The sequence below is a fragment of the Salvelinus fontinalis genome, chromosome 9 (genome assembly GCF_029448725.1).
Source record: "Salvelinus fontinalis isolate EN_2023a chromosome 9, ASM2944872v1, whole genome shotgun sequence".
NCBI classification, from domain to species: Eukaryota; Metazoa; Chordata; class Actinopteri; order Salmoniformes; family Salmonidae; genus Salvelinus; species Salvelinus fontinalis.
The window spans coordinates 8202011-8223450 of record NC_074673.1 but is presented as its reverse complement, the minus strand read 5'-3'; the positions used below and the strand labels follow the sequence as shown (position 1 = coordinate 8223450).

Sequence of the window (21440 nt, the reverse complement as noted above, 5' to 3'; positions counted from 1 at the left end):
GTAAGTGGACGAGGGTGTGTCTTTTAACTGTTTGGACCACAGCCACTGTGTGGTTTTTGGAGGTTCACAAACTGAAAACTTGTTTTTTAAAACAAAGACTTCAAATCAAATTCTATCAGTCACATGCGCTGAATACAACGGGTGTAAACCTTACATTGAAATACTTACTTACCTCCTCCTAACAAACAATGCAGTTTAAAAAAACAGATAAGAATAAGAAATAAAAGGAACAAGTAATTAAAGAGCAGCAGTAAAATAACAATAGCAAGACTATATACAGGGGGTACTGGTACAGAATCAATGTGCGGGGGTACCGGTTAGTTGAGGTAATATGTACATGAAGGAAGAGTTATTAAAGTGACTATGCATAGATAATAGCAACAGAGAGTAGCAGCAGTGTAAAAGAGGGGAGGGGCAACGCAAATAGTTTGGGTAGCCATTTGATTAGCTGTTCAGGAGTCTTATGGGGGTAGAAGCTGTTTAGAGCCTCTTGGACCTTGACTTGGCGCTCCGGTACCGCGTACCGTGCGGTAGCAGAGATAACAGTCTATGACTAGGGTGGCTGGAGTCTTTAACCATTTCTAGGGCCTTCCTCTGACACCGCTTGGTACAGAGGTCCTGGATGGCAGGAAGCTTGGCCCCAGTGATGTACTGGGCCATATGCACTACCCCTGAGCAGTTGCCATACCAGGCAGTGATGCAATCAGTCAGGGTGCTCTCGATGATGCAGCTGTAGAACCTTTTGAGGATCTGAGGACCCATGCCAAATCTTTTCAGTCTCCTGAGGGGGAATAGGTTTGGTCGTCCCCTCTTCACGACTGTCTTGGTGTGCTTGGACCATGTTAGTTGGTTGGTGATGTGGACACCAAGGAACTTGAAGCTCTCAACCTGCTCCTCTGCAGCCCCGTCGATGAGAATGGGAGCGTGCTCCGTCCTATTTTTCCTGTAGTCCACAATCATCTCCTTTGTCTTGATCATGTTAAAGGAGAGGCTGTTATCTTTGCACCACACGACCAGGTCTCTGACCTCCCCCATTTAGGCTTTCTCATCATTGTCGGTGATCAGGCCTACCACTGTTGTGTCATCGGCAAACTTAATGATGGTGTTGAAGTCATGCCTGGTCGTGCACTCATGAGTGAACAGGGAGTACAGGAGGGGACTGAGCACGCACCCCTGAGGGGCCCGTGTGTTGAGGATCAGCATGGCGAATGTGTTGTTACCTACCCTCACCACCTGGGGGCGGCCCGTCAGGAAGTCCAGTATCCAGTTGCGGAGGGAGGTGTTTAGTCCCAGGGTCCTTAGCTTAGTGATGAGCTTTGTGGGCACTATGGTGTTGAACGCTGAGCTGTAGTCAATGAATAGCATTCTCACATAGTGGAGAATGTGGAGTGCAATAGAGATTGCATCGTCTGTGGATCTGTTGGGGCAGTATACAAATTGGTGTGGGTCTAGGGTTTCTCGGATAATGGTGTTGATGTGAGCCATGATCAGCCTTTCAAAGCACTTCATGGCAACAGACGTGAGTGCTACTACGGGTCTATAGTCATTTAGGCAGGTTACCTTAGTGTTCTTGGGCACAGGCACTATGATGGTCTGCTTAAAACATGTTAGTATTACAGTATTGGACAGGCAGAGGTTGAAAATATTAGTGAATACACTTGATAGTTGGTAAGCACATGCTTGCAGTACACGTCCTGGTAATCTGTCTGGCCCTGCGGCCTTGTGAATGTTGACCTGTTTAAAAGCGAGCATAGAAGTAGTTTAGCTCATCTGGTAGGCTCGTGTCACTGGGCAGCTCTCAGCTGTGCTTCCGTTTGTAGTCCGTAATGGTTTGCAAGCCCTGCCACATACGACAAGCGTCAGAGTCGGTGTAGTACGATTCAATCTTAATCCTGTATTGACTGTTTGCTTGTTTGATTGTTCGTCTGAGGGCATAGCGGGATTTCTTATAGGTGTCCCGATTAGTTTCCTGCTCCTTGAAAGCGGCAACTCTAGTCTTTAGCTTGATGTGGATGTGATGTGAATGTCATTGGAGGAATCCCGGAACATATTCCAGTCTGTGCTCGAAAACAGTCCTGTAGCATCTGCTTCATCTGACCACTTTTTATTGATCTAGTCACTGGTACTTCCTGCTTTAGTTTTTGCTCGTAAGCAGGAACCAGGAGGATATAATTATGGTCAGATTTGCCAAATGGAGGGCGAGGGAGAGCTTTGTGTGCGTCTCTGTGTGTGGAGTAAAGGTGGTCCAGAGTTTTTCCCCCTCTGGTTTCACATTTAACATGCTGATAGAAATTCGGTAAAACGGATTTAAGTTTCCCTGCATTTAAGTCCCCGGCTACTAGGAGCGTCGCCTCTGGGTGAGCATTTTCTTGTTTGCTTATGGCGGAATACAGCTCATTCAATGCTGTCTTAGTGCCAGCCTCTGACTGTGGTGGTATGTAAACAGCTACGAAAAATACAGATGAAAACTCTCTAGGTAGATTGTGGGGTCTACAGCTTATCATGAGATACTCTACCTCAGGCGAGCAATGACTTGAGACTTCCTTAGATATCGTGCACCAGCTGTTATTTACAAAAATACATAGTCGGCCGCCCCTTGTCTTACCAGACGCCGCTGTTCTATCCTGCCGGTACAGAGTATAACAAGCCAGCTGTATGTTGATAGTGTCGTCGTTCATCTACGACTCCGTGAAGAATAAGATATTACTGTTTTGAATATCCCATTGGTAGTCATCTATTTTATTGTCCAAAGATTGTACAATAACTAGCAAAATTGAAGGAAGTGGGGGTTTATTCGATCGCCTATGAATTCTCAGAAGGCAGCCTGCCCTCTCTTTGCCGTCTCCTCTTCACGCAAATCACGGAGATCTGGGCCTGTTCCCGAGAAAGCCGTATATCGTTCGCGTCGGGCTCGTCAGACTCGTTAAAGGAAAAAAAGGATTCTGCCAGTCCATGGTGAGTAGTCACAGTCCTGATGTCCAGAAGTTATTTTCGGTCATAAGAGACGGTAGCGGCAACATTATGTACAAAATAAGTAAAAAAATAAGTTACAAACAAAGCAAATAAACAAACAAAAAACACAGTCAGTTGGGGGCACGTAAAACGTCTGCCTTCTTCTCCGGGGCCACTTGTAGGAGTAATTTGTCAAGGGAAAATAATACAGTATTAATATTCACATTGAATAATACCTTAAAACATTTTATCAACAATTTATTACTTTCATTTAAACATCTTCACAATGTCACTGATACAATCTACTCAGTGATGTTTTAAAGGCTGAGGGAGGGATGGAGAGAGGGAAAGACCCAGATATACAATGCCTTCAAAGTATTCAGACACCTTGAATTTTTCCACATTTTGTTACATTACAGCCTTATTCTTTTTGTATTATTATATATGTATATATATGTTGTATTTTACCCCCTTTTTCTCCCCAATTTCGATATTGTCTCATCGCTGCAACTTCCCTACAGCCTCGGGACGCGAAGGTCGAGTATTGTGTCCTCCGAAAAATGACCCGTCAAACCGCACTAAAAACCCGCCCGCTTAACCCTGAAGCCAGAATGCACCAATGTGTCAGAGGAAACACTGTCCAACTGACGACTGAGGTCAGCCTGCAGGCACCCGGCCGGCCACAAGAAGTCGCTAGAGCACGATGAGCCAAGTCAAGCTCCCCCGGCTAAACCCTTCCCTAACCCAGACGACACTGGGCCAATTGTGCGCTGCCCTATGGGACTCCCGATCACGGCCGGTTGTGATACAGCCTGGGTTTAAACCCATGTCTGTAGTGACACCTCTAGCACTGTGATGCAGTGCCTTAGACCACTGCGCCACTCGGGAGCCCAAACTAAGAGCATTTATTTGGTAAAAATCATTACAGACATATTCTAAAATGGATCAATTAAAACGTTTTCCTCAGCAATCTACACACAATACACCATAATGACAAAGCGAAAACAGGTTTTTCCAAATTTCAGCAAATTTATACAAAATACAAAACTGAAATACCTTATTTACATAAGTATTCAGACCCTTTGCTATGAGACACGAAATTGAGCATCTTGTTTCCATTGATCGTCCTTGAAATGTTTCAACAGCTTGATTGGAGTCCACCTGTGGTAAATTCAATTGCTTGTACATGCTTTGTAAAGGCACACACCTGTCTTTATAAGGTCCCACAGTTGACAGTGCATGTCAGAGCAAAAACCAAGCCATGAGGTCAAAGGAATTGTCCATAGAGATCCGAGACAGGATTGTGTCGAGGCACAGATCTGGGGGGGGAAGGGTACCAAAAAATGTCTGCAGCATTGATGTTCCCCAAGAACACAGTGGCCTCCATCATTCTTAAATTGAAGAAGTTTGGAACCACCAAGACTCTTCCTAGAGCTGGCCTCCCGGCCAAACTGAGCAATCGGGGGAAAAGGGCCTTGGTCAGGGAGGTGACCGCTGGTCACTCTGACAGAGCTCTAGAGGTCCTCTGTGGAGATGGGATAAACTATCAGAAGTACAACCCTCTCTGCAGCACTCCACCAATCAGGCCTTTATGGTAGAGTGGACAGACGGAAGCCACTACTCAGTAAAAGGCACATGACAGCCCGCTTGGAGTGCCAAAAGGCACCTAAAGACTCAAAGACCATGATAAACATTCTCTGGTCTGATGAAACCAAGATTGAACTCTTTGACCTGAATGCCAAGCGTCACGTCTGGAAGAAACCTGGCACCATCCCTAAGGTGAAGCATGGCGGTGGCAGCATCATGCTGTGGGGATGTTTTTCAGCGGCAGGGACTGGGAGTCCAGTCAGGATCAAGAGAAAGATGAATGGAGCAAAGGACAGAGAAATCCTTGATGAAAACCTGCTGGAGAGTGCTCAGGACCTCAGACTGGGGCTAAAGTTCACCTTCCAACAGGACAACAACCCTAAGCTCACAGCCAAGACATCGCAGGAGTGGCTTCGGGACAAGTCTCTGAATGTCCTTGAGTGGCTCAGCCAGAGCCCGGACTTGAACCCGATCCAACATCTCTGGAGAGAACTGAAAATAGCTGTGCAGCGACTCTCCACATTCAACCTGACAGAGCTTGAGAGGATCTGCTGAGAATATTAGGAGAAACTCCCCAAATACAGGTGTGCCACGCTTGTAGCGTCATACCCAAAAATACTCAAGACTGTAATTGCTACCAAAGGTGCTTCAACAAAGTATTGATTAAAGGGTCTGAATACTAATGTATATGTCATATTTCAGAATTTGCTTTTAATTAATTAGTAAAAAAAAATGCTTTGTCATTATGGGGTATTGTGTGTGGATCGATGAAGGAAAATAATAATTTAATCAATTTTAGAATAAGGTTGTAACGTAACAAAATGTGGAACAAGTCAAGGGGTCTAAGTAGGGTAGATTCCCAAATGGCACCCTATTCCCTATAGTGCGCTATACTTTTGACAAGAGAGAATAGGGTGCCATTTGAGATTTAACCCTATTTAGAGGGCTGAGGGAGGGGATAAGGGTAGCATTTGGAAAAGAACCATACAGTTGTTGGGAAAGACTATTAAATGCCTAGGCTTTCAACCTTTCCACATGTATATTTTATTTTTCAAACATCGATGATGTATTTGAGTACTCAGGAATGCTCAACTTTTTACAAACGATATTGGACACTTTAACAAGTTGAAGACGGTGACGCGTACCTGTTAGCCTAGATTAATGCACAGTGATGACTTATTTATAACTGAATGATATTCGATAGGTAGCAGACATCGTTTATGATCGACATCCAATCGATAGTGAGTGTTTTATTCTTCAATAGGACTAATTACGGTTTCGGTTTGTTAATATTGGAAGCGTCGTGCCGCTTCGGAGACAGCTCACTTGGCTAAAGTCAATCGTCTTGACGAAACGTGCCTTCACTTGTTGCCACTATAAAAACAGCCCTTCATCGCTGTTCTCTCTCAACTGTTCACACAAGAAGCTGCTAGGCTACCTGACTGTCTCAATATGTTCTAGAACAGTCTTCAAGGATGTTCAAGATGAGACGATGGTCTTTACTTGTCGTGATTGCTCTTTGTGCTTCTCCGTTTCTATTGGCTGGTAAGTAAAGGAATAGTAAAGTTTATTTTTTTCTCATCCTTGTGCGGTCTTGGATTGAGATGGTACTCGCAAACTTTAGCGCGAGTCTGTCCAAGTGCAGATGCAGGCATTGAGGATGATTTTGATTATAGCGTAGAGTATGTTACTTTGAAATGTTTGTTGGCTATCTTGCATCTCTCCCATCTAAAAAAAGCTTTAATGTCTGTCCAATAGATCATTTTAAAATGGCAATGTAATATTGGGTATTGTTTTGGCTAATTAAGCTGGTATCGTAATCTGTGAAGATTCATTTAAATTGGAACAGTGAATTTTGTGTTAAATACAAATACAGTTATCCCCCAAAAATATATTCTCTCTCTCTCTCTATCCCCCCAGGTCCTTCCAGCTCTTCAGGTCCAGTCTCAGAGACCCAGAGCCGCTGTGCTGGCCGGGCCTGTAACCCTCCCATGGGGAACCTCGCCTTGGGCCGAGGACTACTCACCCAGTCTGTGTGTGGAGCCAACTCCACTGAGCCCTACTGCTCCTACCAGCAGATGTTTAGTTCTACCCCTTCCTTCCACAGAGACACTTCCTGTCCAGCAGCACCCAAATGCAGCAAGTGCAACGCAGCTCTCCCCCACCAGGCTCACCTGGCCTCTGCCATGAGCGATTCCTCATTCCGATACCCAGATACCTGGTGGCAGTCTGCCGAGGGGTCGCAGACAGAAACCCTCCAACTAAACCTGGAGACAGAGTTCTACTTGACACATCTGATCCTGGTGTTCCGCTCCCCCCGGCCCGCCGCTATGTTGCTGGAGCGTTCTCAGGACCACGGGAGGACCTGGAAGACCCTCAGGTACCATCGAGGACCACTTTGGAAATTACTGTTTTAATTGATGTATTACCCTCTGGGGTCAAATACACATCTTATTGATGGATGTATTGTTTTCTACCCAGGTACTTTGCGAGGGACTGTGAGGACACCTTCGGCCTGGCAGAGGAGGCTCGTGTGAAGGAGAAAGGAGGGAGCGGGGCGGCCTGCACCTCCAAATACTCAGGCGCGTTCCCATGTACCCGAGGAGAGGTTAGAGTTGTGTATTGTGGGGTCTCTGATTGCACTTACCTATCCTCTTCATGTCTGCTGACACATAAGGCAGAGACCTATACCACTTCTGACTGTCTAACGCCTGTTTTCAAGCTTAGCTTAAGTTCCTTGTGGCTACTAAGATTGTTGAGAGCCCAGACACACAGCCTTTGGACACAGGTGAAGGCAACATCCAGCTGGACGTTGTGGTTGCAGGGAAGATGGAGGACAGGACACAGGGGGTTGAATAGAACCGAGCTGAGACAGATTTCAAAGTGGCCCGTTCAAAACAACCTGTCAAACAATCTCAATGCTTCACAGCGGTAATGCATAGCATCTGTGGTATCTAATTGTTTGCTGTGGTGCTCAAATACATCATTGCTGTTGTGTGTGTGGGTGTGTGTGGGTGTGGGTGTGGGACAAGCGTTGAACAAACAGACTAAGCTGTGTGTTTAAAGTAAACAGATCTGAACTGAGGCTTTTCAGATCGCATTTCTCAGCTGCACAAAGCCCATGACGACATCCATGCATCAATAGAATATCAATGTTCACCTTATTCCTCTGATGTTGCTCCCTGAGGCTTTTTTAGACGTGCCGTGTCATCGGACAGAGGAAAGTTTGAGCCAGAGAGCAACAGGCATTGTTGGTTTATTCATGAGCATCATGATTTTCATTCCTCATCAGTCCTAGGGACTCCAGCAAAAAAATCTGCTTTTTTTTTCACTACTTCAATGTATCTGCATGTCCAGCTGTTATATTTTGCCTCACAATGAAGTGTTTTACCATTTCATTTTCAGGCCAGCCAGGGCTAGAAGTAGAACACAAAACTATTGGACATAAACTGTTGCATTCATGAGTTTTACTGACAAATGTCAATAATAGAATAAGGTCTGCCAAGAAAAACCTAATAACAAATGTTTTTATGAGAATGCTGTAAGTACAGAAATGGTTTGTTCAGTGGGAAAATGAATATCCAACTAGTCACTGTCAACTGTTTGGAGTTTGTGACAATAACTATGTGAGCTTATTACAGTATTATAGATACTATGTCCTGGGATTTCCTATGGTCTTCTATGTAGAAGAACCCCGTACAGTATTATAGACACCATGTCCTGGGATTTACTATGGTCTTCTATGTAGAAGAACCCCTTACAGTATTATAGACACTATGTTCTGGGATTTACTGTGGTCTTCTATGTAGAAGAACCCCTTACAGTATTATAGACACTATGTTCTGGGATTTACTATGATCTTCTATGTAGAAGAACCCCTTACAGTATTATAGATACTATGTCCTGGGATTTAGTGTGGTCTTCTATGTAGAAGAACCCCTTACAGTATTATAGATACTATGTCCTGGGATTTACTATGGTCTTCTATGTAGAAGAACCCCTTACAGTATTATAGATACTATGTCCTGGGATTTAGTGTGGGCCTGTGAGTGTCATAGAGCAAAACAGATTACATGTGCACATTCGTGGGGTCATAATAGTTTATAGCTCAAACCATTCAGACTTTACTTTTACATTTACATTTAAGTCATTTAGCAGACGCTCTTATCCAGAGCGACTTAAATTACTTTTTATAAGAAGAACCGTTTTTACGATCCGCCCGTGTCTCACAAACACCGCTCTAGCTCAGCGGATGTTAATTTTGCACAAAAATATGTAGCTCAAACACACAATGTTTAAAAGGGGTTGGAAGCCCTAAATCATGTTGGCCTGATTGTGGGACTCAAATAGATGAGATGAGGAGAGAGAGAAAGGGAGAGAGAGAGGTGGTAGAGAGAGAGAGAGAGAGGGGAGAAAGAAAGGTAGAGAGAGATGAGGAGAGAGAGAGAGGGGAGAAAGAAAGGTAGAGAGAGATGAAGAGAAAGAAAGGTAGAGAGATGGCAGAGAGAGAGGGGAGAATAAAATTTGATTTGATTTGAGAAAGGTAGAGAGAGATGATAAGAGAGAGAGAGGGGAGAAAGAAGGGTAGAGAGAGAGAGGGGAGAAAGAAAGGTAGAGAGAGAGAGGGGAGAAAGAAAGATAGAGAGGGGAGAATAAAATTTGATTTGATTTGAGAAAGGTAGAGAGAGATGATAAGAGAGAGAGAGGGGAGAAAGAAAGGTAGAGAGAGATGATAAGAGAGAGAGAGGGGAGAAAGAAAGGTAGAGAGAGAGAGGGGAGAAAGAAAGGTAGAGAGAGAGAGGGGAGAAAGAAAGATAGAGAGGGGAGAATAAAATTTGATTTGATTTGAGAAAGGTAGAGAGAGATGATAAGAGAGAGAGAGGGGAGAAAGAAGGGTAGAGAGAGAGAGGGGAGAAAGAAAGGTAGAGAGAGAGAGGGGAGAAAGAAAGGTAGAGAGAGAGAGGGGAGAAAGAAAGATAGAGGGGAGAATAAAATTTGATTTGATTTGAGAAAGGTAGAGAGAGATGATAAGAGAGAGAGAGGGGAGAAAGAAGGGTAGAGAGAGAGAGGGGAGAAAGAAGGGTAGAGAGAGAGAGGGGAGAAAGAAAGGTAGAGAGAGAGATGGGAGAAAGAAAGGTAGAGAGAGAGAGGGGAGAAAGAAAGATAGAGAGGGGAGAATAAAATTTGATTTGATTTGAGAAAGGTAGAGAGAGATGATAAGAGAGAGAGAGGGGAGAAAGAAAGGTAGAGAGAGATTGTAGAGAGAGAGAGGGGAGAATAAAATTTGATTCGATTTGAGAAAGGTAGAGAGAGATGATAAGAGAGAGAGAGGGGAGAAAGAAGGTAGAGAGAGAGGGGAGAAAGGTAGAGAGAGATTGTAGAGAGAGAGAGGGGAGAAAGGTAGAGAGAGATTGTAGAGAGAGAGAGGAGAGAAAGGTAGAGAGAGATGGCAGAGAGAGAGAGAGGGGAGAAAGAAAGGTAGAGAGAGAGAGAGAGGGGAGAAAGAAAGGTAGAGAGAGAGAGAGAGGCAGCAGAATGTATTTTGTAGTGTTCCAATAGGGCTCTGGACCAAGTTAGGACGGGAGACGTTTAAATGTCATGAATATGAAAAGGGTTTAACTGAACTCATCATAATTGTAGTGTATCTGCTGTGTATTAGGCTGTGTCAGGTTATGCTGTGTGTTGGGCCGTGTCAGGTTATGCTGTGTGTTGGGCCGCGTCAGGTCATGCTGTGTGTTGGGCCGTGTCAGGTCATGCTGTGTGTTGGGCTGTGTCAGGTCATACTGTGTGATGGGCTGTGTCAGGTCATACTGTGTGATGGGCTGTGTCAGGTCATACTGTGTGTTGGGCTGTGTCAGGTCATGCTGTGTGTTGGGCAGTGTCAGGTCATGCTGTGTGTTGGGCTGTGTCAGGTCATGCTGTGTGTTGGGCTGTGTCAGGTCATGCTGTGTGTTGGGCAGTGTCAGGTCATGCTGTGTGTTGGGCTGTGTCAGGTCATGCTGTGTGTTGGGCTGTGTCAGGTCATGCTGTGTGTTGGGCTGTGTCAGGTCATACTGTGTGTTGGGCTGTGTCAGGTCATGCTGTGTCAGGTCATGCTGTGTGTTGGGCAGTGTCAGGTCATGCTATGTGTTGGGCTGTGTCAGGTCATGCTGTGTGTTGGGCTGTGTCAGGTCATGCTGTGTCAGGTCATGCTGTGTGTTGGGCTGTGTCAGGTCATGCTGTGTGTTGGGCTCTGTCAGGTCATGCTGTGTCAGGTCATGCTGTGTGTTGGGCTCTGTCAGGTCATGCTGTGTGGTTGGGCTGTGTCAGGTCATACTGTGTGTTGGGCTGTGTCAGGTCATGCTGTGTGTTGGGCTGTGTCAGGTCATGCTGTGTGTTGGGCTGTGTCAGGTCATGCTGTGTGTTGGGCTGTGTCAGGTCATGCTGTGACAGGTCATGCTGTGTGTTGGGCAGTGTCAGGTCATGCTGTGTGTTGGGCTGTGTCAGGTCATGCTGTGTCAGGTCATGCTGTGTGTTGGGCAGTGTTAGGTCATGCTGTGTGTTGGGCTGTGTCAGGTCATGCTGTGTGTTGGGCTGTGTCAGGTCATGCTGTGTGTTGGGCTGTGTCAGGTCATGCTGTGTGTTGGGCTGTGTCAGGTCATGCTGTGTGTTGGGCAGTGTCAGGTCATGTTGTGTCAGGTCATGCTGTGTGTTGGGCTGTGTCAGGTCATGCTGTGTGTTAGGCTGTGTCAGGTCATGCTGTGTTGGGTCATGCTGTGTGTTGGGCTGTGTCAGGTCATGCTGTGTTGGGCTGTGTCAGGTCATGCTGTGTGTTGGGCTGTGTCAGGTCATGCTGTGTGTTGGGCTGTGTCAGGTTATGCTGTGTGTTGGGCTGTGTCAGGTCATGCTGTGTGTTGGGCTGTGTCAGGTCATGCTGTGTGTTGGGCTGTGTCAGGTCATGCTGTGTGTTGGGCTGTGTCAGGTCATGCTGTGTGTTGGGCTCTGTCAGGTCATGCTGTGTGTTGGGCTGTGTCAGGTCATGCTGTGTGTTGGGCTGTGTCAGGTCATGCTGTGTGCTGGGCTGTGTCAGGTCATGCTGTGTCAGGTCATGCTGTGTGTTGGGCTGTGTCAGGTCATGCTGTGTCAGGTCATGCTGTGTCAGGTCATGCTGTGTCAGGTCATGCTGTGTCAGGTCATGCTGTGTCGGGTCATGCTGTGTCGGGTCATACTGTGTCAGGTCATGCTGTGTGTTGGGCTGTGTCAGGTCATGCTGTGTGTTGGGCTGTGTCAGGTCATGCTGTGTCAGGTCATGCTGTGTGTTGGGCTGTGTCAGGTCATGCTGTGTGTTAGGCAGTGTCAGGTCATGCTGTGTCAGGTCATGCTGTGTGTTGGGCTGTGTCATTTCATGCTGTGTCAGGTCATACTGTGTCAGGTCATGCTGTGTGTTGGGCTGTGTCAGGTCATGCTGTGTCAGGTCATGCTGTGTCAGGTCATGCTGTGTGTTGGGCTTTGTCAGGTTATGCTATGTGTTGGGCTGTGTCAGGTTATGCCCCCCTCTAATTATTTTATAATGATATATATATACTGAACAAAAATATATAAATGCAAAATACTACAATTTCAGTTCATATAAGGAAAATAGGTCAATTAAAATAAATAAATTAGTACCTAATCTATGGATTTCACATGACTGGGCAGGGGCAAAGGCCCACCCACAGGGGGGCCAGGTCCAGCCGTCCGGGTGGCTTGTCTCAGACGATCCCGCAGGTGAAGAATCCGGATGTGGAGGTCCAGGGCTGGAGTGGTTACATGCTTATGGCAGAGAAATTAACATGAAATTATCTGGCAACAGCTCTGGTGGACATTCCTGCAGTCAGCATGCCAGTTGCACGCTCCTTCAAAACTTGAGACGTGGCATTGTGTTGTGTGACAAAACTGCACATTTTAGGCTGTCCTTTTATTGTCCCCAGCACAAGGTGCACCTCTGTAATGATCATGCTGTTTAATCAGCTTCTTGATATGCCACACCTGTCAGGTGGCTGGATTGTTTTGCAAAGGAGAAATGCTCACTAACAGGGATTAGAGGGAGAGAGAGAGAGACCGTACCTGTCCTAGATTTCACACGTGGACTTGATTTAACTAATTATGTGACTTCTGAAGGTAATTGGTTGCACCAGATCTTACTTAGGGGCTTCATAGCAAAGGGGATGAATACATATGCACGCACCACTTAAACATTTTCTTTTCCATTTCACTTCACCAAGATGGACTATTTTGTGTATGTCCATTACATGAAATCCAAACAAATATCAATTTAAATTACAGGTTGTAATGCAACATAATAGGAAAAACGCCAAGCGGGATCAATACTTTTGCCAGGCACTGTACCACCACAGACTGATGCTGGCACTAAGACCGCACTCAACCAAATCTATAAGGCCATAAGCAAACAAGAAAATGCTCACCCAGAAGTAGCGTTCCTAGTGGCCAGGGACTTTAATGCAGGCTTTAATGCAGACGTTAATGCAAAACTTAAATCAGTTTTACCAAATATTTACCAGCATGTCACATGTGCAACCAGAGGGAAAAAAACTATAGACCACATTTACTCCACACACAGAGATGCATACAAAGCTCTCCCCTGCCCTCCATTTGGCAAATCTGACCATAATTCTATCCTCCTGATTGCTGCTGACAAGCCATTAAAGCAGGAAGTACCAGTGACTCGCTCAATACGGAAGTGGTCAGATGAAGTGGATGCTACGCTACAGGAATGTTTTGCTAGCACAGACTGAAATATGTTCTGAGATTCATCCAATGGCGTTGAGGAGTATACCATCTCAGTCATCGGCTTCATCAATAAGTGCATCGATAACGTTGTCCCCACAGTGACTGTACGTACATACCCCAAACAGGAGCCATGGATTACAGGCAACATCCACATCAAGCTAATGACTAGCCACTTTCAAGGAGCGGGATACTAATCGGGACGCCTATAAGAAATCCCGCTATGCCCTCAGACGAACAATCAAACAAGCAAAGCGTCAATACAGGATTAAGATGGAATCATACTGCACCGGTTCTGATGCTTGTTGGATTATCCATTGCTTGAAAACTATTACGGACTCCAAAGGGAAACCCAGACGCGAGCTGCCCAGTGACACGAAGCTACCAGATGAGCTAAATGCCTTTTTATGCTTGCTTCGAGGCAAGCAACACTGAAGCATGCATGAGAGCACCAGCTGTTCTGGATGACTGTGTGATAACGCTCCCGGTAGCCGATGTGAGCAAGGTCTTTAAACAGGTCAACATTCACAAAGCCAAGGGGCCAGATGGATTACCAGGACATGTACTCAAAGCATGCTCAAATCAGCTGGCAAGTGTCTTTTCAACTTCTCCCTGACTGAGTCTGTAATACCTACATATGTCAAGCAGACCACCATAATCCCTGTGCCCATGGAAGCGAAGGTAACCTGCCTAAATGATTACCTCCCTGTAGCACTTACGTCGGTAGCCATGAAGTGCTTTGAAAGGCTGGTCATGGCTCACATCAACAGTTCCTCCCAGATACCCTCGACCCACTCCAATTCGCATACTGCCCCAACAGATCCACAGACGACACAATCTCAATCGCACTCCACACTGCCCTTTCCCACCTGGACAAAAGCAACACCTATGAGAGAATGCGGTTCACTGACTACAGCTCAGCGTTCAACACCATAGTGCCCATGAAGCTCATCACTAAGCTCAGGACCCTGGGACTAAACACCTTCCTCTGCAACTGGATCCTGGACTTCCTGATGGGCCGCCTCAGGTGGTAAGAGTAGGCAACAACACATCTGCCATGCTGATCCTCAACACTGGGGCCCCTCAGGGGTGTGTACTTACTCCCCTCTTGTACTATCTGTTCACCCACGACTGCATGGCCAAACACGACTCCAACACCATGATTAAGTTTGCAGACGACACAACAGTGGTAGGCCTGATCACCCACAACGATGAGACAGCCTATAGAGAGGAGGTCAGAGAACTGGCAGTGTGGTGCCAGGACAACAACCTCTCCCGTAATGTGAGTAAGACAAAGGAGATGATCGTGGACTACAGGAAAAGGCGTGCCGAACAGGCCCCCATTAACATCAACGGGGCCGTAGTGGAGCGAGTCGAGAGTTTCAAGTTCCTTGGTGTTCACATCACCAACAATCTATCATAGTCCGAACACACCAAGACAGTTGTGAAGAGGGCACGACAAAACCTGTTCCCTCTCAGGAGACTGAAAAGATTTGGCATGGGTCCCCCGATCCTCAAAGTTCTACAGCTGCACCATCGAGAGCATCCTGACCGGTTGCTTCACCGCCTGGCATGGCAACTGCTTGGCATCTGACCATAAGGCGTTACAGAGGGTAGTGCGTACGGCCCAGTACATCACTGGGGCCAAGCTTCCTGCAATCCGTAGCAGTCAGACGTCTGTTGTCTTGTCCCGTCCGGTCCCATGTATATATCTTTTTCTTTGTATATCTTTTTTATTATTTTTTTTATCTCAATTCCCATCTACGGATTGAACATACTCTCCTGCAACCCGCCTCACCCAAAGTGGTACGGATCTGCAATTTTTTTTTACACTTTAGAACCGGAACCCCATCAGAAGCTAGCCAGCTAACTAGCTACTTGGTAGTAGTCAGTTAGCCACAGCTAGCGGTCATCAATGTTAACTTGGACATCAGCCAGCCTCAGCCCGGAAAAATTCCTGCCAGTTTGCACAGTGCGATATCAACCCAGAGCATTTCGGACTGCTTTTTCTCTACCACATCTCAGGATTCCTACCGCAAGCTCTGAACCTTTACACTGGATAATCGCAGCTAGCTAGCTGCAATCCGAGTGGCTACTCCTGGCTAACATCTCTGTCCTGAAACAAGCACCACTTAGCCAGGAGCTAGCCTCGAGCTAGGCCCGTCTCCCGGCTAGCTGAAGAGGTCCATCAGTCAATTCCTTGGGCTACAATACCTATTTTGCCAATTGGCCTGGACCCTTTTACTGCCGACATGGAGCACCGCCGATCCATCATGACTGGTCTGCCAACATAACCGTCCGAGGTGATCTAAACAGGCTCTTCCGTCGTCCCCCGAAGGCCCTTCTGCTAGCCCTTGCCCGCTAGCTGTCTGAATCGCAGTGTCTCCAGCTCACTTGGCTACGCATGCCTCTCCCTAATGTCAATATGCCTTGTCCATTGCTGTTTTGGCTAGTGATTGTCTTATTTCACTGTAGAGCCTCCAGCCCTGCTCAATATGCCTTAGCTAACCCTTTTGTTCCACCCTTCACTCATGCGGTGACCTCACCTGGTTTAAATGATGTTTCACCTGGCCTAAATAGTGCCTCTAGAGACAATATCTCTCTCATCGTCACTCAATGCCTATGTTTTACCTCCACTGTATTCACATCCTACCATACCCTTGTCTGTACATTATGCCTTGAATCCATTCTTCCGGGCCCAGAAATCTGCTCCTTTTTCTCTCTGTTCCGAACGCACTAGACTACCAGTTCTTATAGCCTTTAGCCGTACCCTTATCCTATTCCTCCTCTGTTCCTCTGATGTAGAGGTTAACCCAGGCCCTGCAGCGCTAGCTCCACTCCGATTCCCCAGGCACTCTCATTTGTTGACTTCTATAACCGTAAAAGCCTTGGTTTCATGCATGTTAACATTAGAAGCCTCCTCCCTAAGTTTGTTTTATTCACTGCTTTAGCACACTCCGCCAACCCAGATGTCCTAGCCGTGTCTGAATCCTGGCTTAGGAAGGCCGCCAAAAATCCAGAAATTTCCATCCCTAACTATAACAATCTAAGATAGATGCCCTCAATCTCACACAAATTATGAAGGAACCTACCAGGTACAACCCTAAATCCATAACCATGGGCACCCTCTTAGATATCATCCTGACCAACTTGCCCTCTAAATACACCTCTGCTGTCTTCAACCAGGATCTCAGCGATCATTGCCTCATTGCCTGCGTGTGTAATGGGTCTGCGGTCAAACGACCACCCCTCATCACTGTCAAACACTCCCTAAAACACTTCAGCGAGCAGGCCTTTCTAATCGACCTGGCCCGAGTATCCTGAAAGGATATTGACCAAATCCCGTCAGTCAAGGATGCCTGGTTTCTCTTTAAAAGTGATTTCCTCTCCATCTTAAATAAGCATGCCCCATTCAAAAAATGTAGAACTAAGAACATATATTGCCCTTGGTTCACCCCAGACTGTCCTTGACCAGCACAAAAACATCCTGTGGCATTCTGCATTAGCATCGAATAGCCCCCGCAATAGGCAACTTTTTAGGGAAGTCAGGAACCAATATACTCAGTCAGTTAGGAAAGCTAAGCCTAGCTTTTTCAAACAGAAATTTGCATCCTGTAGCACTAATTCCAAAAAGTTTTGGGACACTGTGAAGTCCATGGAGAATAAGAGCACCTCCTCCCAGCTGCCCACTGCACTGAGGATAGGAAACATTGTCACCACCGATAAATCTACGATAATCGATAATTTCAATAAACATTTTTCTACGGCTGGCCATGCTTTCCACCTGGCTACAACTACCGCGGCCAACATCTCAGCACCCAACTTGCCCAAGCCCCCTGCTTCTCCTTCACCCAAATCCAGACAGCTGATGTTCTGAAAGAACTGCAAAATCTGGATCCTTACAAATCAGCTGGGCTAGACAATCTGGACCCTCTCTTTCTAAAATTATCTGCCGAAATTGGTGCAACCCCTATTACTAGCCTATTCAACCACTCTTTCGTATAGTCTGAGATCCCCAAAGATTGAAAAGCTGCCGCGGTCATCCCCCCCATTCAAAGGGGGAGACACTCTAGACCCAAACTGTTATAGACCTATATCCATCCTGCCCTGCCTTTCTAAAATCTTCGAATGCCAAGTTAACAAATAGATCACTGACCATTTCGAAACCCATCGTTTCTTCTCCACTATGCAATCTGGTTTCTGAGGTGGTCATGGGTGCACCTCAGCTACGCTCAAGGTCCTAAACGATATCATAACCGCCATCGATAAAAGAGAGTACTGTGCAGCCGTCTTCATCGACCTGGCCAAGGCTTTCGACTCTGTCAATCACCGCATTCTTATCGGCAGACTCAATAGCCTTGGCTTCTGAAATGACTGACTTGGCTTCTGAAATGACTGCCTCGCCTGGTTCACCAACTACTTCTCAGATAGAGTTCACTGTGTCAAATTGGAGGGCCTGTTGTCTGGACCTCTGGCAGTCTCTATTGTGGTGCCACAGGGTTCAATTCTCGGGCCGACTCTTTTCTCTGTATACATAAATGATGTTGCTCTTGCTGCTGGGGATTCTACGCAGACGACCTCTTCACAGACGACACCATTCTGTATACATCTGGCCCTTCTTTGGACATTGTGCTAACAAACCTCCAAACGAGCTTCAATGCTATTACAACACTCCTTTCGAAGCCTCCAACTGCTTTTAAATGCAAGTAAAACTAATTGCATGCTCTTCAACTGATTGCTGCCCTCACTAGCGTCAATACTCTGGACGGTACTGACTTAGAATATGGGGACAACTACAAAAACCTAGGTGTCTGGTTAGACTGTACACTCTCCTTCCAGACTCACATTAAACATCTCCAATCCAAAAATGAAATCTAGAATTGGCTTCCTATTTCGCAAAAAAAGCCTCCTTCACTCATGCTGCCAAACATACCCTCGTAAAACTGACTCTCCTATCGATTCTTGACTTCGGCGATATAATTTACAAAATAACCTCCAACACTCTACTCAGACTGCATTCAGTTTGGATATAGTCTATCACAGTGCCATTCGTTTTGTCACCAAAGCCCCATATACTACCCACCACTGCGACCTGCATGCTCTCGTTGGCTGGCCCTCACTACATATTCATTGCCAAACCCACTGGCTCCAGGTCATCTAAAAGTCTTTGCTAGGTAAAGCCCTGCCTTATCTCAGCTCACTGGTCACCATAGCATCACCCACCCGTAGCACGCACTCCAGCAGGTATATTTTACTGGTCACTCCCAAAGCCAACACTTCCTTTGGTGGCCGCCTTTCCTTCCAGTTCTCTGCTGCCAATCACTGGAACGAATTGCAAAAATCACTGAAGCTGGAGTCTTATATCTCCCTCACTAACTTTAAGCATCAGCTGTCAGAGTAGCTTTCCGATCACTGTACCTGTACACAGCCCATCAGTCAATAGCCCACCCAACTACCTCATCCCCATATTGTTGTTTATCCTCTTGTTCTTTTGCACCCCAGTATCTCCACTTGCACATCATCATCTGCACATCTATCACTACAGTGTTAATGCTAAATTTGTATTATTTCGCCTCCATGGCCTATTTATTGCCTTATCTCCCTACTCTTCTACATTTGCACACACTGTACATATATTTTTCTATTGTGTTATTGATTGTATGTTTGTTTATTTCATGTGTAACTCTGTATTGTTGTTTTTGTCGCACTGCTTTGCTTTATCTTGGCCAGTTCCAAGTTGTAAATGAGAACTTGTTCTCAACTGGCCTACCTGGTTAAATAAAGGTGAAAAATTAAAATCCAGGACCAATATACTAGGCGGTGTCAGAGGAAAGCCCATTAAAATTGTCAGAGACACCAGTCACCCAAGAGAAAATATTAAGAAAATATTTACCAAATAAACTAAAGTAAAAAATAACAATAACATAATAACAGCAGTGTACAAAACACAAGGAGGGGTGGGGGGGGGGGAGACTGTTTTCTCTGCTACTGCACGGAAAGCGGTACCGGAGCGCCAAGTCTAGGACCAAAAGGCTCCTTAACAGCTTCTACCTCCAAGCCATAACACTGCTGAACAATTAATCAAATGGCCACCGGATTATTACATTGACCCCCCCCCCCCCCCCACCCCTCCTTGTGTTTTGTACACTGCTGTTATTATGTTATTGTTATTTTTTACTTTAGTTTATTTGGTAAATATTTTCTTAACTCTTCTTGAACTGCACTGTTGGTTAAGGGCATGTAAGTAGGCATTTCACGGTAAGGTCTACACATGTGACAAATAAAGTTTGATTTGATCTGCCAGATTTTGTTACTGGGAACACTGACCCACTCTTCTCCCCTCTCTAGGTGATCTATCGCGCCCTGTCCCCCTGGCACTCACTGGACCCCTACGGCCCAGCAGCCCAGACTCAGTTGATGGTCACCAACCTGCGGGTGCGTCTGCTGCAGCGCCAGCCTTGCCCCTGCCAGGCTAAAGACCCAGATACCCAGACACTGCCCACAAACCATTATGCCATCTATGACTTCATCGTCAAGGGCAGCTGCCTCTGCAACGGGCACGCCGAGCACTGTGTGCCAGCCAATGGGTACCGCCCCGCCAGGCAGAGGATCAATCACGTGGTGAGTAAGGGTGAAGAGCAGCACGAACAACCAATCACAACTGACCACAACTGTGTCTATTAGCGCTTCTTCAAAAGACTGCAATCATCACATCACACTCTGTTAACAAAAGCAGTCAGGCATGTGGTGTATTTGTGTGTTTGTGCTGCCGAATGTTTGTGGTAATGGAGCGGCTTGTGTTGATTCCTGTGTGTGTGTGTGTGTGTGTGATTGTGTCAGGGTGTGTAAATGTGTTATTGTTTCTGGCACTCTCCATTCCCACCACCCCTTGGGTTCTACATCTGTGTAGTGGTGTTTTAATGCGGAGCCTCTAGGCTTTACTGAAGACTATATTTACCCACAGATTTACCTTCCATTACGGGATTATGACTATGAGGAAACCTTAATTATAGTGTAAAACGCCATATAGTAGCTTAAACATATTTTTCCCACTGAGAGTAGAAACTACCAGTGGAATAACATCAGCATTTCTCATATAGTAAACATTGGAGGCTTTAGTCAAACAGTGGTGGGAAGATAATTCAGGGTGTTCCACATTTACTGCAAAGTAGAAAATACACTGCTACACTGGCGATTTTAGCATGTCAATCATGGTGGGGCAAACTCAACCAATTCTTTTTTTAGATGCATGCCAGCAAAGTCACTACACAACACTAAACAATACATGAATTGCACTATAACGGCGACAAGCAGTGCCCACAAAGGTTTAGGGCCTACATAAAGCTGTCCCAACAGCAGAGCTTTCTTTCCAACACCATGGAGTGAATCCTTACCAACTCTACACCTGGCTATCAGCGGAGCCTTGTCTGGCAGCCAAAAAATGAATTCAGCCTCGTTTACTGCCTCTTTAAAAAAACATCGCTGATATAGCTGACCATATCTTACTATCATTTATGCAGCAGCATATAAGACATTTTTGGACTCAACTTGTTGTACGCGGCGGTCCTTCGTAGGCAAATTTTGTCATCAATGAAAAATATTTACAATTTTGAGTTGGATGACCATACAAAATCTTTTTTCCCAGTCTGACTTCCCAGTTGCAATGTTTGCGGTTAGCCACTGTCACCCATTCCTTCCAAACAACTCATTGTTGAATTTGCGATTTCGAACTTGTTGCGTAATGTTTATGTCCAATGGCCGATGAGCACCGATACATTTATCTATAATTTCTCTTCATTATTTATCTTCATATGACAAGGATTAAAAAGGATTTGCCAGTATATTGTCTACTTTGTTTTTGATGATGACTGCTAGCTAAGACTTTGAAAGTATGATGTTGACAGTCCAATCAAAGCTACGTCATTTGATGTCATTTTATCGGACCTTGAGCCTTCTTGGAAGGGAACTTCTAATGCAACTCTATGGCAGCTTCCAAAGGGCTCACATTCTTGATGTCTACCCACACTAAAGGCTGGTGACAGTGTCCCCATGAGTGACAGAACACTGAACCAATCACGGTGAAATGCTGAGCCAATCACGGTGCAATGCTCCTATTTTCTGCTGGCCTACCCCAT

The 21440-nt window shown here is 45.8% G+C and overlaps 1 protein-coding gene across 1 annotated transcript in view; it reads left to right on the top strand.

The window, feature by feature from the left end:
* Positions 1-5490: 5490 nt before the first annotated feature.
* LOC129861995 (netrin-4-like) overlaps positions 5491-21440 on the top strand; it is a 41605-nt gene continuing 25655 nt past the window's right edge. Inside the window, exons 1-4 of the mRNA XM_055933259.1 lie at positions 5491-6084; positions 6460-6919; positions 7021-7147; positions 19654-19926. Of these exons, the coding sequence (XP_055789234.1) occupies positions 6015-6084; positions 6460-6919; positions 7021-7147; positions 19654-19926 (930 nt within the window). The 5' untranslated portion in view covers positions 5491-6014. The remainder of the gene's footprint in view (positions 6085-6459; positions 6920-7020; positions 7148-19653; positions 19927-21440) is intronic.